Below are 15636 nucleotides of genomic sequence, written 5' to 3'. Positions count from 1 at the left end.
TTAAAGCATTCGTTTTATTTCATTTAAGTTGGGGTGTTTCAACTCTCTCACATATATAATGCAGATATAAAAAAACAAATACTTATAAATACTTATAGTTAATCTATTGCTTAAATTTGCTAAATATGTTTGTCAAAATTCTTCTAAAGACTGTCGTTTCATTCTTTTCTTTAAGTATGAGCCTCTTTGTAGTGATATTATGAAGAGGGCCAAAAGCTAACGCTACTACGGTACAAGCTAGGCAAATAACATTATATGGCATACTGAAATCGGGCGTTGGTAGTGTTATAACCATATTTTCTGTCCGTACTTGTACCAAATATCCACTTCGAGAAGCATTGAAAGATCCAAAAATCGTAGAAGAATCCTGTGGTAAGCCAGTAAAATTTTTTGCTAAAGGCAAATATACAGAAATAACTGCTGAACCTATATAAAAACCATGATTAGCATCAGGTGGATATTCCTGCCACTTCAAAAAGACATAATCGAAATCAATTGATACTGATGTTTCTGACTGCGGCGGCAATCTTATTACAATTTCAATATAATAAGGCTTTACTCTTTGCTGTCCGGGAGCATATTTCAGAAGCATAGGTTTAATTTGTTTGCCATTAGAAACAATTTTTAAAGTATGAAGATAAACAGGTACATACCAGGCTATATTTTGAAGTAGAACAACATCAAGTGCAGCCCAATGATTATTATAAATTTTAGTAACTATACCACCTCTTTCTTGTCCATATCCTATTATATATTGATTTCCGTAAAGAGGTGGTGGATTTTTAAGTGACAACTGTAAAACATCATATTTTGAGCTAACACTTAAAAAATAAGGTGGAATGTCATATTTTGCAAATTCAGTTACATAACCACCTCTAATAGATGTGATAATTTCATCTGGGCTTGGGGTAAGCTCAAAAGGGTGACTGTCTTTTGTAGATAAATCAACATAAATATTACTCATTGACGCCAATGGGCATTTACCATTTAACCCTTGACCAAATAACTTTTTAAAAGACCAATTTCTTGTTCCTAATATAGCATAATCATATACCAAAGACACAGTTAACTGAGCTTCTAGAGACACTGAAGTGCAACTATCAGTCTGACAAATTGGTCTTAAATGTAGTGCTACTGAATGATATCTAGTATTATGAATATATCCAGAGTTAAGCAAAGAAGCTAAGCCTGATTTTGAATCACATGGTAGTAGCTTCTTAAAAGGTGTTAAATTTTCTGTACAAACAATTTCACGAGGCAAACTGGCATATCTTAAAACAATAGGCAATTAATTTAGTGATTATTACAAGATAAATGTACTCTTACCGAATTAATGTATTACTAACATTAGACCAATCTACTGCACCTCTTGGCCTAAAAGAAAATTCAGGGCTGATAGTGTTGGAACCATCAACAAAGTTGAATGACGCACAAAAAAGACCAGATAAAGTATTAGCTAGTAATTTCCAATTTGTATTAACATCTGAAACATCAGATTTGAACCACGCCCACACTTCAGCACCTGGTGCTGCATCAACTACTGGATAGCCCCATTTTTCATATCTCCATAAACCCCCAGTTAAACTAATATGTAGTTCTTGAACACTATGTCTCTCAATTATTTCCCCTAAAGCTCTAGGGAATAAATGAGTATGGTGATCTAAAATATAAATATCTATTAAACATATTATTAAATCGTAAAATTAACTTAATATAAATGAACATTAGCTAAAATCAAGATCAATTTAAACTTTAAATAATAATAATAAACATTATTAAAAATCTCTTGCTGAGGTGGGGTACAAAATATAATGAAAAAACTTACAATTTATATTTTCTGCACCTACATCCCAAGTGGTGGCAAACTGAAAATGAACATAGAGTTGCTCACTAAACAATGGCTTTATTAGTAATTCTTCAGTAAATGCATCATTTTTTAATGAAAATACATCTTTTAATAAATAAAATAAAGGTAAAATTAATTGAAGCTTCATGTTTATTTTCGCATATTCTCAAATCTATACCATAGAAAAAAATCTAAACATAATACATCTAAAATCTATACTCTTTTAATTTCAAATAACATAACCACAAATAGTTATTCGAGTATATTTGCACTACCGCTAATCAACAAACACATGTCCAAAAATGTATATTCTGTAGTTATCTAAAAATTGCAAATATAATTATTTTTAATGGCAACTAAGGAAATATAAAAATTTTGACAAAATTAAGCATTTATGCCATTTATATGATATATTTAAGATATTGAACCTGTGTATTACGTCATTAAAAAAATTTCAGCGGTACAATGAAAGATCAATAATAAATTGTCAACTTAGTTGCGCATGTTTTGAATTTTTAGCCCAATGCAATGTATTAATTTTGTAAAATAGTTTACTTAAAAAGGGGTGATCGAGTAGTCTTTTAAGCCAATATTTAATAAGGGCGTTATTTCAAAAGTAGATTGTTAACGTGAGTAAAACTTTATGGACGCAAATATTATTAATACCTTTGCTGCTAAACAGATGATGACGTCTTTTTGTATTACAATAATTGCAGCTGTGCATGTTTATTTTTATGATGCAGTTATGATATATTCGTTTAATTGAATTTTAATATGTTGAAGTAGTATGGAAGTACAAGAAAAATCAAATGTTGAAAATATGGAGATAAATAATTTAAAGAAACAGGAAGACACTCCTAAAAAGAATAATGAAACACAAATGACATCAAGTACTGTATCCACTATTTCCAGTTTAGCTTCACCAGTAGATTCTGGAGTTCAGATGCTAGATAGTGAAAGCGAACTGAATTCAGTTATGTCAGGAGTTTCAGGTTTGTAAAAATACATGCAATAATCTATGCCTAACTGTTGTTGCAATTATAGGATGTGAAACTGATACATTATCTAATCAAGATATTGAGTCTAAAATGATGAAACAGAAAATATCAATGTCAAAAACAAATAATGATATTTCCTCAATTAATAAAATTAAAGACAAAGAGGAAATAGATAAAATTGCACTAGAAAAATATGGAGAAAAAATGGATATGATTTCAAATTTTACAAAAAGTGATTGTGTTAATAAAAATATAACAAATGAAAAATTATCTTCACAGGCACATCCTAATATTTTAGATGGATATTCTGCAGAAGGTATAAACATTACAAAGCTTTTTTTAAATGACATTAATATTGTTAAATATATTCCCAATTTCTAGTAGAGAAAAATAGTAGTGATGAAGTGTTTGAAATGGAGCACCCAATTAAATCATCTACGGAGGTAGATTTAATGGGTATTTTACTGAACAGTTATGAGTTACTTGATTATACATTACAAAATAAAGATTTAAAGTTACCCACAGAGTCAGAAACTGTGGATATGCATGTCAGCTTATCTGAAGAAGTTAATGAAAATCTCAAAGTAAATTTAGGTAAATAATTATTATCAACATATATTTAAAACATTAATTATATGTTTTTTTTTCTATTGAAGAAGATAAAGAGTCAGTTAGCTTACCAAAAACTGAAGAAATTCCGGTAATTGAAAATCCAGAAGTTAAAGGTACAGAAGAGCAAATTGTATTTCGTAGACAAAGAAAGAAAAAATCAAAGTCAGATACACCAAAAAAGAGGGTGTCATTCCATGAGGATATCTTGAATAGCACAAAAATTGATGATATACACATAAATCTTGGATTTATTACTCATGAGTCTGATGTGTCCCTTAGTTTCTTTCAAAGAGGTTTTGTGCGTAAACCTGATGTTGTTAAAGGAAGGTAGTAGTCATATTCCAAAATAATTGAACCATTCCTTGATGACTATTTCTTTAAAGGTATAGTTGGGCCGCTGAAGGTGATGCGCCATTTTATGAAAAAACTGATACAAACCGGGAAATTAAATCAGATATTTACATACATCAACCAAGGTACTCTTCAACTTCCTCTAGTTCTACTGGTAGCATATCCAGTTCCATTGATGAAGAAGACAGCACTTCAGATGAAAATGTTCCAAAAAAGGAACCAACTCAAAAATTACCGAGGTCCAGTTGCCTTAAAAAGACTAAAAATAAAAAATATATAAATACTAATATCGTTCAGGAAGAAGTTAACATTAAAAAGAAGTCTGAAAGCAACTTGCTTGATAGTAATATATTTGGCAGTTTAAAAAATATACTCAGTTTCTCCACTTCGGTACCTCTTGCTGAAAGAGGTCAGATATAAGTGATAATGCAAGTGAAAGTTATAACAGCTGTTCATTTCTAGGTGTTCCAGAAGGACAAGAAGATGTTGCTATTTACTCCTCTTTAAATGATATTTCAAATAGACGTAAGTCATTTGGTAGTTTCTCATTTAAAAATGATGAAAGTGTGGAGGTAACGGAAGTAAAACCTGATCCAGTAAATCAAGTAAGTAAGGAATCAGTTGAGAAACTGTCCAATATTATGTTAGAATTTGTATAACCAGTGAGTCATGCAATGATATATGGCGTTAAGAATGTTCCTTTTTTAGGTTAATTTGGCTAAAACGAATCTCAAATTAACTAAAAGTGAAGGGTTCTATCCTAACTATCAACCCAATCAAAACCTACCTGCTAATATTATTTTGTGTGACAGCAATGTTTATGAACATAAGGGCATCAGTTACTCGTATGAATACGACAATTTTCAAAAAACTTTCGAACAACAAGCCAAACCAAAAAGCTCAATGATTTACCAGAAGATTTTGAAAGAGTTAAATTTTTTCCGCAAGTAAATTGTGTGTTTGTAACTGTCTGTGCAAATATATCATTTGTATTTTAAGGAAAGCAAAAGAGGACTCTGAAAAAGAAGCTGAAGAAGATTTTGAAATAATTAGTCAACTATCTACCCCGACACGATCTGAAGTGGTAATCGAAGAAGTTGCTGAAGTAGACGCCAGTTACATAGACTCGAAACTGACTAGTACTCCAAAAAATGGTTTTGGAAGATACGCATCAACAGTGAAGTTAGATTGGTCCGATACTGATACTGTTTCCGACTTGTCCGAAACGCGCAATTCTAGACATTTGGATTCGCCTAAAAAGAAAGTACAAAGATCGAACCATTATACAGTTTGTCAGTCACCATATAAGGTATTCACTGTAGTCATTAATTACGCGAAATACAAATTGGACTTTTTCAGAATGTATTATCGGACGCTAAAAATGATAATTCTGATGCTATGAAGGTTTTGCAGAATCTGAGGCCATCTTCTTCGAAATCGTCACTTATTAATAGGTTCTTAAAGAATGTTACTTTGAAAAAGCTCATCGATATTAAAACACAAGGCTGTGTAAAAAGAACAAGTAATTATGTGGGATTAAATGTAAAGGATTGCAAGGTAGGAAACTTAATTAATGTTCAATGTAATTCAAGATTAAGGGCTGTCATATATATGCATTGCATTTTTCTCATCCAAACCAAACAATTTTTCAAATGGAAACTAAGCTATTCTGTTCATACTTTATCAATCAATAAACTCTGAATTTTGTTTCTTATGATGATTTGTTATAAAAATTGATACAGCTGAGATTATTAACAAGCGTTTGAATAGCTCCACAACTGTCTTCACCGGAAATATATTCAACATTCTAGTAATTTTTTTCTGATGAAGTGGCAAATAAATGAAAATGTTTTCCACTTAGACGTTTTTATCATTTTTTTTTTCATTCAAACGCTTGCTAGATCCGCCTTGAACTGGCCACATGTCCAAGGCTCCCACAGTTTAATCAAAATCATCTATAGTGTACACACTTCGCATCAGAAACTATAATGAAACGTATTCGTATAATAGTTGTTACATTCTACAACACATTGGCTAAAAAGTCCCAGGCCTAACCATAAATGGCGCTGGTTTTATTGCTTTCACCACTTTTCAGTTAGTACTAACCTTCAAAATAAAGCTATTAAAATTTCATGATGTAGAATTCATAAGTTTGTGAGTTATTGTGCTAAGAGTAACACTACTTTTGTTATTTTCAAAACAATAGATCTAAAACTATTTCGTGTTTTAATTGTACTATTGCTTCTTGATGGGCAAAAATACCCTTCAAGCATAGCAATGTATTGAAAAGTGTTATTGAAAAAGACTCCGAACATAACATGAACAAGAATAAAACGTTGCTTTGTTGACTTCAAACGTGGTCGTAGAGACACCGTTGATGCAGAAGGCAGCGGACGTCGAAATGCGGTGTTAACACCAGAAAACTAAAAAAAACTACAAAATCCTATTAAATGATCGAAAAGTGAAGATATCAAAAGAACGTGTTGGTTTTATATTGCATGAGCATTTGATTATGAGAAAGCTCTATTCAAAGTGGGTGCCGCGTTTGCTCACTGTTGACCAAAAACAAGAACATGATGATTCTAATTCGGACTTTTTGCGTCGATATGTGATAATGGGTGAAACATGGATCCATCATTTTACTCCGGGAGTTGTCGTTCGACCTTCGTAGAGTAAAGACGTGTTTGGAGCGACGGTCAGTGTAATAAATTTGAAAGTGTACTACCTGTGCCACAAATGCGATTTTAAAAAATAAGTAAAAACCGTGACGACAATAACAGTGTTAAAACTGCGCGTTAAATGTTTAGTGAAAATGTGTTTAAAACGATGGTCACTGCAATAAAGTAACAAAGGTAAAATTTTGGGGGCTGTTAAGGGTCGGAGGTGCATCATCTGTACCACAAATGCGGCGTTATAACGGTTCTGAAACAAATACCGGTACTGAAATTTTTGTAAAAACGTGAATTAAACTATTCATTAAATAAAAATGATTAATAGAGAGAACCAGAGACTAAATGAGATGGAAACACAATCCTCAACGTCAGGTGAAGCTTATCTGGCACAACAGAATCAAATCTTTTGTCAAGAAAACCATAAGAGAACGCAAAATGAGCAAGCTCTCTATAATGCGTATATTAACGAAAAAACAGCCCGACGGAATCTGGAAATTGCACTAACAAATATGCAAAAACAATTAGATGCACTACAACTCCTAATAAAAAACCAAAACACATACAATCCAACTAGCATTCCCGTAGTGAACCAGTGCACTGAAAACAAATTGCCTGTAAACTATGAAACAGACGAGGAAGAATTGCAAAAAGAAGTAGGCTGGATAACAGTTAAAAGAAATAAGAAACGAAAAGCAAACTACACACCTGAAGCTTCACCACAACAACCAAAAACCATTAAAGCACAAGAATTGAATAAAGAAATAAAAGTGCCGAGACCACCTCCAATTATAGTAAGTAATGTCACAGACTTTGACTTGCTATATGAAACAATGAAAACAAATAATATACTATTTAGAGCAACAACATTAAACAATGGACAAATCAAATTAAACGCCGAATGTCGTAAAACTTTTACGAAAATTGCTGAGTGCTTGGAATTCCTAAAATTACAATGGCACTCGTATGAAGATAAGCAAACCAGAGACATTAAAGTAATGGCAAGAGGGCTTCCACCGACAGCTAAAACTACTAAAATAGTGGAAGAGTTAATAAAAAATGGACTTAAATGTACTGACGTCACAAATATCCTGAAAAAAGAACGAAATAAAAATAACAATGGAGAAATAGTTGTCCAGAAGAAGCCTTTACCACTGTTTATGTTATCATTCCAACATAACACGGACATAAAAGCAATTTATGAAATTAAACAAATTCTAGGAGTCGAAGTAAAAATAGAACCTCTTAGAAAGGCAAATCTTGTGCCACAGTGCAAGAGATGCCAATTACATGGACACACACAAAAATTCTGTAAAAGGGAACCAAGGTGTGTAAAATGCTCAGGAAAACACATCACGGGAGAATGCAAAAAACCCAAAGGAACAAAAGCGAAATGTGCGAATTGCAATGAAGCGCATCCAGCAAGCTACAGAGGATGCGTAGTTGCGAAAACATTCCAAGAGAGAAGAAATAAAATCAGTCAGGCTAAAGAGCAAAAAACAGTGACTCAAAATAAACAACCAAAAATGTACAACGAAATCAACGATGAAATGACCTATGCTCAAAGCATAAACCAAACCGCTCAAAAAGAAACAAAAAAAGAAGACGTTACAACCAACGAACTGCTATTGAAACTTATAGCAAAGCTGGACAACCAGGAAAAGATTATTGAATCGTTTTCTGAAAGATTACTTAAACTCGAAAACAATAGGGCGGTGGCCTCAAGAACTAAAAATGGCAAGTAAAGACATCCGCATCGCAATTTGGAATGCTAATGGGATTCAGAAACATCACGCTGACCTACAAGTATTCCTAGAATTGCAAAAAATAGATATTTGCTTAATATCTGAAACCCATTTGACAAAGGAATCCTTTATTAAATTTAGAGGATATTACTTTTACCACACCATTCATCCAGCTAACACAGCAAGAGGAGGAAGTGCAATAATAATAAAAAATAATATATGCCATCATCAAGAACCCGGACTCAGTTTAGCAGAAAATCAGGTAACGGCAGTAACTGTTATATCTAGCAAATACAGGGTTACATTAGCTTCCATATATAGCCCTCCAAGATACAACCAAAAAAAAGAAAATTACTTGAATGTTCTAAACAACCTAGGAGAAAAATTTATAATCGGTGGTGATTTCAATGCTAAAAATACAAGATGGGGATCTAGAATGACGACAACTAAAGGTAATGAATTACATAAAGCAGCTGCTGAGCTAGGGTGCAGTTACATGTCGACAGGAAAACCAACTTATTGGCCTACCGATCCAGAGAAAACTCCAGACCTGTTAGACTTCTTTATAGCTAGAAACATAACCACTAACTACATGGAAGTTGAAGAAAATTTTGACTTAAGTTCAGATCACACACCTGTGATTTTGACGCTGAGTGAAAACATTATAAGAAAACAACAAAATCCAACATTAACCAACAAGAGGACAGACTGGGAAGGATTTGTTGAAGAAATAAACAATCGAATTCAACTAAATGTTCCCCTTAAGACAGAAGACCAATTAAATTATGAAACCGAAAAATTCGTTGCAGACATCCAACAGGCTGCTTGGAATAACACTCCAGAAATTAAAACTTCAACCAAAGGAATAAATTACCCGAAAGAAATCAAGGAAATGGTAGCTGAAAAACGAAAACTACGGAAAAAATGGCAGCAAAATAGAACACCTGAAAATAAGAATATCTTAAACAACATAACACAAAGGTTGAAGAGGGAAATTTTGGAAATTAAAAACAATTCCATAAATAACTATCTACGAAATTTAACAGATGACAAGAACACAGACTACTCGCTCTGGAAAGCCACTAAATACCTAAAACGATCCTGTCTACATAGTCCTCCGATAAGAAACATGCATGGAAGTTGGGCACGCAGCAACCTGGAGAAAGCAGAAGCATTCGCTGACCATTTAGAGAAAACTTTCAAACCAAACGAAAGTGAAATTGAACATACTTTACCGGACATAGACGGCGAAAATTCGACAATTCAATTAACAACTCCGAAAGAAGTCACCAACGTTATTAAAACTAACATCAAGCCAAATAAATCACCAGGCTATGATTTAATAACAGGGCAATTGCTGCACAATCTGCCAAGAAAGGGTATTATAAAGCTCACTAACTTAATCAATGCAGCATTTCGACTGAAATATGTCCCAGACGTTTGGAAAATGGCTGAAATAATAATGGTTCCAAAACCTGGAAAATCACCAAATGATATAAAAGCTTATCGACCTATCTCACTGTTACCGATGATAGCTAAGGTATTTGAAAAGCTCCTCTTGAAAAGATTAAAACCAATTATAGAGAGAAAAAACCTAATACCAACACACCAGTTTGGGTTTATTACCAAACATTCAACGATTGATCAAGTGCATAGAATAACAGATGTTATTGAAAAAGCCTATGAAGATAATAAAGTATGCTCAGCTGTATTCTTAGATGTAGCACAAGCTTTCGACAAGGTATGGCACAAAGGCCTCGTCCATAAGCTACAGAAAATATTACCGAAGCAACACACCGAACTATTAAAATCTTACATCACAGCCAGAATGTTTAGAGTGAAACAAGAGGAAGCTTACTCTACAATAAAAGAAGCTAAAGCAGGTGTACCACAAGGAAGTGTACTGGGGCCAATTCTGTACCTACTTTATACATGTGATATACCACAAATCGAAAACATTACAATGGCTACATTTGCTGATGATACTGCTATTCTTGCTGTCGGAAACAATAGCGAAGAAGCAACCCGAAACCTACAACAGGCTACTGACGCTATAAATAAATGGACCCAAATCTGGAAAATACAAATTAACCAAAACAAATCTGTGCATGTTCAATTCACCTATAAACAGGCCGCGCTTACACCATTGACCATAAACCACACTGTCATACCATACAGCAATAATGCTAAGTATCTCGGAATGACACTTGATGCAAAACTACGGTGGAAGGAACATGTCAAAAAGAAAAGAAAAGAACTTGAGTTAAAATATAGAAAAATGTATTGGCTAATTGGAAGAAAATCTCAATTAACTATACATAATAAATTACTTCTATATAAACAAATATTAAAACCTATATGGACATACGGAATACAATTATGGGGATGTTCCGCAAAAAGCAACATAAATCTAATACAAGTTTTCCAGAACAAAGTCCTAAGAAGCATCGTAGGTGCACCCAGATATTACCGGACCATTTATTTACATCGAGATCTTCAGATACCGACTGTCAATCAAGAAATTAAAAGAATTGCAAAGAGACATGAGGAGAGACTTCACTCTCATGTTAATTTCGAAGTATTACAACTCTTGGACAACACCAAAACCGGACGCAGACTCAAAAGGACCAAACCATTTGAACTTGTGTAGTGTGTTGTAGTGTAGTGCAGTGAGGTGCATTAGAAAAAACTCAAAGTGTTAAAACAATTATTATTATGTTAGAGACTATGTAGGACTGATGAGTCCTATTAGATATATACCTAGATTTAAGCTATTATAAGGACAAATTGTAGGTTAGTCGGCAACGACTAGTAACAATGTATATAATTATAAAAAAAAAAAAAAAAAAAAAAAATTTTACTCCGGAATTAAAACGATCGTCATCTGAGTGGACAGCAACTGGTGACGGACCTATTTTGAGACAAAAAATAAATCGTTCTAAAAAAGTGGTATTGAAATGTTGGGGCTGCGCTGGAATGATTGTGTGGCTCTGGACGGAGATTACGTTGATAAATAAATCCAATTTAAAAAATAACCCGCGTTTTTATTGTTACGCCCAGAACTTTTCAGGCCAGGTATTAACCAAATAATAAGTTTAATAAATGTTCTTGAAAAAAAGATGTTCGATTTAACATTCAATTATGCTCTATTATAAATTGAGGTCCTGTAAATTTCAGCCATATTTTCAGCATTAACAAATTTAACAAGCACACTTGTTTAATTAACTTTACTTTATGGCCCACTTAAGCATGGTTTAACATTAACATGTTTGCATATTTATTGGCAATATAAAGGGTGTCTCGGAAATAATTTATTATCTAAAATGTAAAAATTAAGATTTAACATTTGTAAGCAATCGAATTTCCAATCATTTAAATAGGCGAAATAAAAACGAATTATTTTCTAAGGCACATTTATTGGTATTTTTCGATAATAGTAATATATTATTGTTTAGATTGATCCTAATACTAACAAAGAAGTCGATGAAGAGATAGAAAGAGAAGTAATAATTGGAAAGAGTAAACAAGTGACCACTGAAGCATGGGATAAGATGATGGTAATTAATCTAAGAAAACAGATCTTTAGAGATAAACAGGAAAAACTGTTACAGGTAAGGTAATTTGTACGAGGAGTTATATCCATTATTTTTGAAATACTTAGTTTTCATTATAATCCTCTGCTTATTTTTAGATATTTCCCGTTCGTAGTGCTTACACTACTAATGGCGACAGTATGCCGCTTTTGCTGGTATTGACTGATAAAACTTTATATGTTACTAGCATGAAGCAAAACAACGTTTTTTGTAATCATTTTGTCTTGCCATTTACTGATTTGAACACTGTATTAATTGGACCTAATGCGCAAGTATTACATTTTTCTAACTACAGTACAGATATGCAGTGCATTTTGACAACGGGCTGTTCCAAAATAACCAGTGATATTGTGGGTCAGTTGGAGATAGCAATGAGGAGGGATCCGAATAAGCCAAAGTTAGCTGCGGTGAAACATCTAAATATGAGAGATATGGTTAACTTGAGAAAAGCAATATGCAAACAGACCTCAGTTGATAAGGTAAAATAGCCATTGAATTTATTAAGACGTATCTCATCAATAGTTCGAAAACCATGTAGGAAGAAGACTACTATTACTATAGTATTGTCAACATTCAAGACTCAGGACAAGAAGATGTTGTTATGACACCACTAGGTCCAGGTAAAGAGGGACCTTTAATGTTTAAAATTGGTGATATTGAAGAGAGTCGATGGGAAACTGCCTATTTTATTTTAAAGTAAATTTTAAAAATGTTATCAAAACATAAATTAATATTAAATTGTTTTTAATAGGGCTGGTGTCCTGTATATGTTATCATCAGCATCGCAAGGTGTACCTATGAGAATATTTCCTTTGTTAAATGGAGCATGTCAGGGTGCAAGAAGAGTTTTTAATAATCAGAGACCACATACTTTCCAACTTATCGTTGAAGGAAAAGCGCTATACCTTGCCGCACCAGATGAATATGTCGCGAGTGAATGGTTACAGGAATTAATTCACGCCGCTAGTGGTGTAAGTTTTATTTATTCTGGTTTTTAACCCCTGTATCATATGAAATATTTTTTCCAGATATACAGTCACAGGGAGAAAAGCCTTACACATTCTTGTTCCTTGTTAATGACAAATGAGCATGTCTTAACTGTCAGAGAGGCATTTCCATGTACGGTAAATTCACTTCTTCCCCCAAGAAGTAAACATGAACCAATTAAAGGCCCTTTAGCACTCTCGTGTGCTGCCATCACCGATTTGGTGGCATTCCGCTTGCCATCTGCTGAACAAAGCTGGTGTATACTGGTAAGTAAATTAGTGACAGAATCAATAAGATATTAACAACAAAAATAAATTAAAGGAGTTTTCGTGTCGAGAAGTTCATGAATATAGTGGAGACTGGATATTATATTTCTCTACAAACGCCGAGTTGGAGACCTTTATATCAACTTTAGAGATGCTCTGGCAATACACCAATGAAATTGTAAGTTATAATTATCTTAATTTTACTCATCGTATTTATAAGGTCGTTCAACAAATCGTTATAAAGTCAAAAAGTGATACAAATGTTCAAAAGAGCTTGTATTTACTAAACATCATGAGTCGCTAGACAGCAATTAATAAAGCTTTAGTTATTCTTGTTATCATCTAATGGATGATGGTTTATTCTTGTTTGAAACAAGAAAGTTATGTTTACTTGGAAAAAAAGGGAAATAATTAGCCCAAATCAAATCACAGTTTTATTGGATGGCATTTAAAAAAAAATGATACCACATCTGAAAAATATTAATATTTAATTGGATATATTAGATATTTAATGTGTATTTTTGAATCAACTTATGATACAGTACAAATCGTTGAAAATAATAAAAGTTGTTTCTCTCTTGTTGGTTCTCTCTAACTTTTAAACTAAACGTTAGATTATCATAAACGCTTTGACATGTGTCATTTAAATATTTAGAAGTAACGTCATCTGTACGTCAGGCCCGAGTTTATTAAGTGATATGTTAGATGTATAACTTAAAATTATTCAAATGGTGGAGAAACACTAACAAGTGTAGAGAACTAAAACAAGATTATATTGAAAAAATCAATCCAAAATAGTTTTTTTTGTATTTTGGTGTAAGCGATTTATTGAACGACCCTCGTATTATTAAATACAAAATTTGCATGCCCTTATTTGTATAATTTTAGGGTGACAGTTTTCCCCTAAGTACCATTCCAGAAACAGACCCTTTAACAAAGAAATGTGTAGATGTGTATACTTCATTAATAAAAACATGGCCACCTAATACTGTACATTTGCAATTCTTGTAAAGAGATTCCACAAGTCTGCTCTAGAGTCGATTTAGTTAGATTGAATATCGATTGTTCTTTTTAATTGTTATTTATCGTCATTTTAATGTAAATTTTTTGTTAGTTGCCACAAAAATGGGATATGAATTCTTATATTGTTGTATATAAATTGATGTATAATTAAAAAAAAAAACAAGGCAAAGTAGGTTGGGAGGATCAGTTGTTATTGTTTGATCTCATTTAGAGCGTGATAGCCCAATTTTTTTAAAAATATTCGGATAGGTCTATTTTATTATTTTGTTTTAAATTTCAATACATAATAATTTTATTTATGCACAAAATATATAACAAACTAAGAATTCTCAAATGGTATGATGTACCTTACTAGTTCTTTAAATATTTCTTAGAGAAATATTTTTATATTGTGATTTTCTAGTCCTCATCGGTTACAATTTCTTTATTTTATGTTGTAACCTATATTGTGATAAATACTAAATAATTTTTCTAATGATGTATAGTGTATGGTATTAAGAAAGAAAACAATAATTTTGGTAGAACCGTAAGGCATATAACGCGTATGTAAGCACATGTAGACAATGCACAATAATAATCAAAAATATATCTCGTAGCAAATTTGTTTGTCAAAGCTGACTAGATTTCCGTTTGCATTTCCGTGAAATGCTAATTATTGTCTAAAATATAGGACATATTTTACTTAAGAATTTAACCAACTAGATATTGAATATTTTAAAATTGTATCAGTCCCTAAAACTAATATGATATTTTAAATATTTAAAATTTGTTTATATAAATTAACCATTCGAATATATAATATAAACAAGTAATAAAAAATGCCATAATTTATGTGGAACATTTTTTGGCGAAAAGAAAACTCACACAGAGGTCTGTAATTGTTGCTAAGTAACCAAATATAAATCTCTTTCAATTGTTTTAACATTACTTAAAAAAAATATTTAATTGCTCTAATAATTATAAAGGAGATTGTTTTTTATAGATTTATATATTTTGTCCTAATAAATATTTATTTATTGCTTATTTTGTTAGTTAAATCATATTGCTTTATGCTGAAATAACTCGGATGAAATTTAACCAAATTATTTACTGTGATTTTAATCTAAATTTCTACTTTTAATTTGGCTTTATACTGTTGTTAAGTTTTTTATCGGCTTACTATTCTAACTATTCACGTGATTATTGGAACAGCAAATTATATTTAAAAATGAAATATTAAATCATAGTGTATAAGATGAATTAGGAATTCTGCTTTTTGTCAACTGTATGGATTAATTTTGCTTCTTTATACAAATCCCGGATTATTTATCTTGTTTTATAATGGCGATCAATTTAATATATCACTGTATTGCTATCTACAGTTAGACGTCTTGTAGATATGTTTACTACGAATAAATATTAACGCAGTTCTTTTTTGTTTTATTTATAAAGTCAAACTCCTTTGATCAACCCTTTCAATTGTTTTTATTTGCTGCAATTATAAAGGATCTGTTTATTGATTTAATTCAATTATTTATTCTAATTTTAATGTAATTTGATGTCTTGT

General features: G+C 32.1%; 2 protein-coding genes across 6 annotated transcripts; one reads left to right on the top strand and one right to left on the bottom strand.

The window, feature by feature from the left end:
• On the bottom strand, window positions 1–2313 carry PIG-T (Phosphatidylinositol glycan anchor biosynthesis class T). Its single transcript, XM_076397807.1, has 3 exons — window positions 1826–2313; window positions 1327–1660; window positions 1–1271 (listed from the first exon to the last, which is right to left on the bottom strand). The coding sequence occupies exons 1-3, from the start codon at window positions 1992–1994 to the stop codon at window positions 104–106; spliced, it is 1671 nt and encodes a 556-aa protein (XP_076253922.1). The 5' UTR covers window positions 1995–2313; the 3' UTR covers window positions 1–103.
• A 24-nt stretch (window positions 2314–2337) lies between these two features.
• On the top strand, window positions 2338–15499 carry prd1 (pleckstrin homology domain-containing protein pruning defect 1). 5 transcript variants are annotated; one of them, XM_076397799.1, is made up of 17 exons: window positions 2338–2475; window positions 2633–2838; window positions 2891–3160; window positions 3229–3438; window positions 3501–3783; window positions 3840–4216; window positions 4270–4412; window positions 4516–4754; window positions 4807–5116; window positions 5167–5364; window positions 11677–11832; window positions 11913–12293; window positions 12353–12510; window positions 12566–12785; window positions 12843–13067; window positions 13123–13245; window positions 13956–15499. In XM_076397799.1, the coding sequence occupies exons 2-17, from the start codon at window positions 2634–2636 to the stop codon at window positions 14076–14078; spliced, it is 3621 nt and encodes a 1206-aa protein (XP_076253914.1). In that variant the 5' UTR covers window positions 2338–2475; window position 2633; the 3' UTR covers window positions 14079–15499. The 5 variants fall into 5 exon arrangements, with proteins under 5 accessions (XP_076253914.1, XP_076253910.1, XP_076253913.1 ...); XM_076397795.1 differs by having other exon boundaries at window positions 3226–3438; XM_076397798.1 differs by having other exon boundaries at window positions 2341–2475; window positions 2563–2838; window positions 3226–3438.
• The last annotated feature ends 137 nt before the right edge of the window (window positions 15500–15636 follow it).

The sequence above is a fragment of the Rhynchophorus ferrugineus genome, unplaced genomic scaffold (assembly GCF_030347505.1).
Source record: "Rhynchophorus ferrugineus isolate W39M unplaced genomic scaffold, kcgeb_rfMv2 rfM3, whole genome shotgun sequence".
Classification (NCBI taxonomy): Eukaryota; Metazoa; Arthropoda; class Insecta; order Coleoptera; family Curculionidae; genus Rhynchophorus; species Rhynchophorus ferrugineus.
Note: the sequence above shows the minus strand (reverse complement) of the source record. Positions and strands in the feature narration are given on the sequence as shown.

What these genes read in the sequence shown, in the direction of transcription:
- prd1 (XM_076397795.1), top strand. Translation starts at nt 2,634, where the DNA reads ATGGAAGTACAAGAAAAATCAAATGTTGAAAATATGGAGATAAATAAT. An exon ending in AAATCTCAAAGTAAATTTAG is followed by an intron (nt 3,439 to 3,500) that starts GTAAATAATTAT and finishes TTTCTATTGAAG; the next exon opens with AAGATAAAGAGTCAGTTAGC. An exon ending in AACAGACCTCAGTTGATAAG is followed by an intron (nt 12,294 to 12,352) that starts GTAAAATAGCCA and finishes AAAACCATGTAG; the next exon opens with GAAGAAGACTACTATTACTA.
- PIG-T (XM_076397807.1), bottom strand. Translation starts at nt 1,994, where the DNA reads ATGAAGCTTCAATTAATTTTACCTTTATTTTATTTATTAAAAGATGTA. An exon ending in AGGTGCAGAAAATATAAATT is followed by an intron (nt 1,661 to 1,825) that starts GTAAGTTTTTTC and finishes TTTATATTTTAG; the next exon opens with ATCACCATACTCATTTATTC. An exon ending in GTTAGTAATACATTAATTCG is followed by an intron (nt 1,272 to 1,326) that starts GTAAGAGTACAT and finishes TATTGTTTTAAG; the next exon opens with ATATGCCAGTTTGCCTCGTG.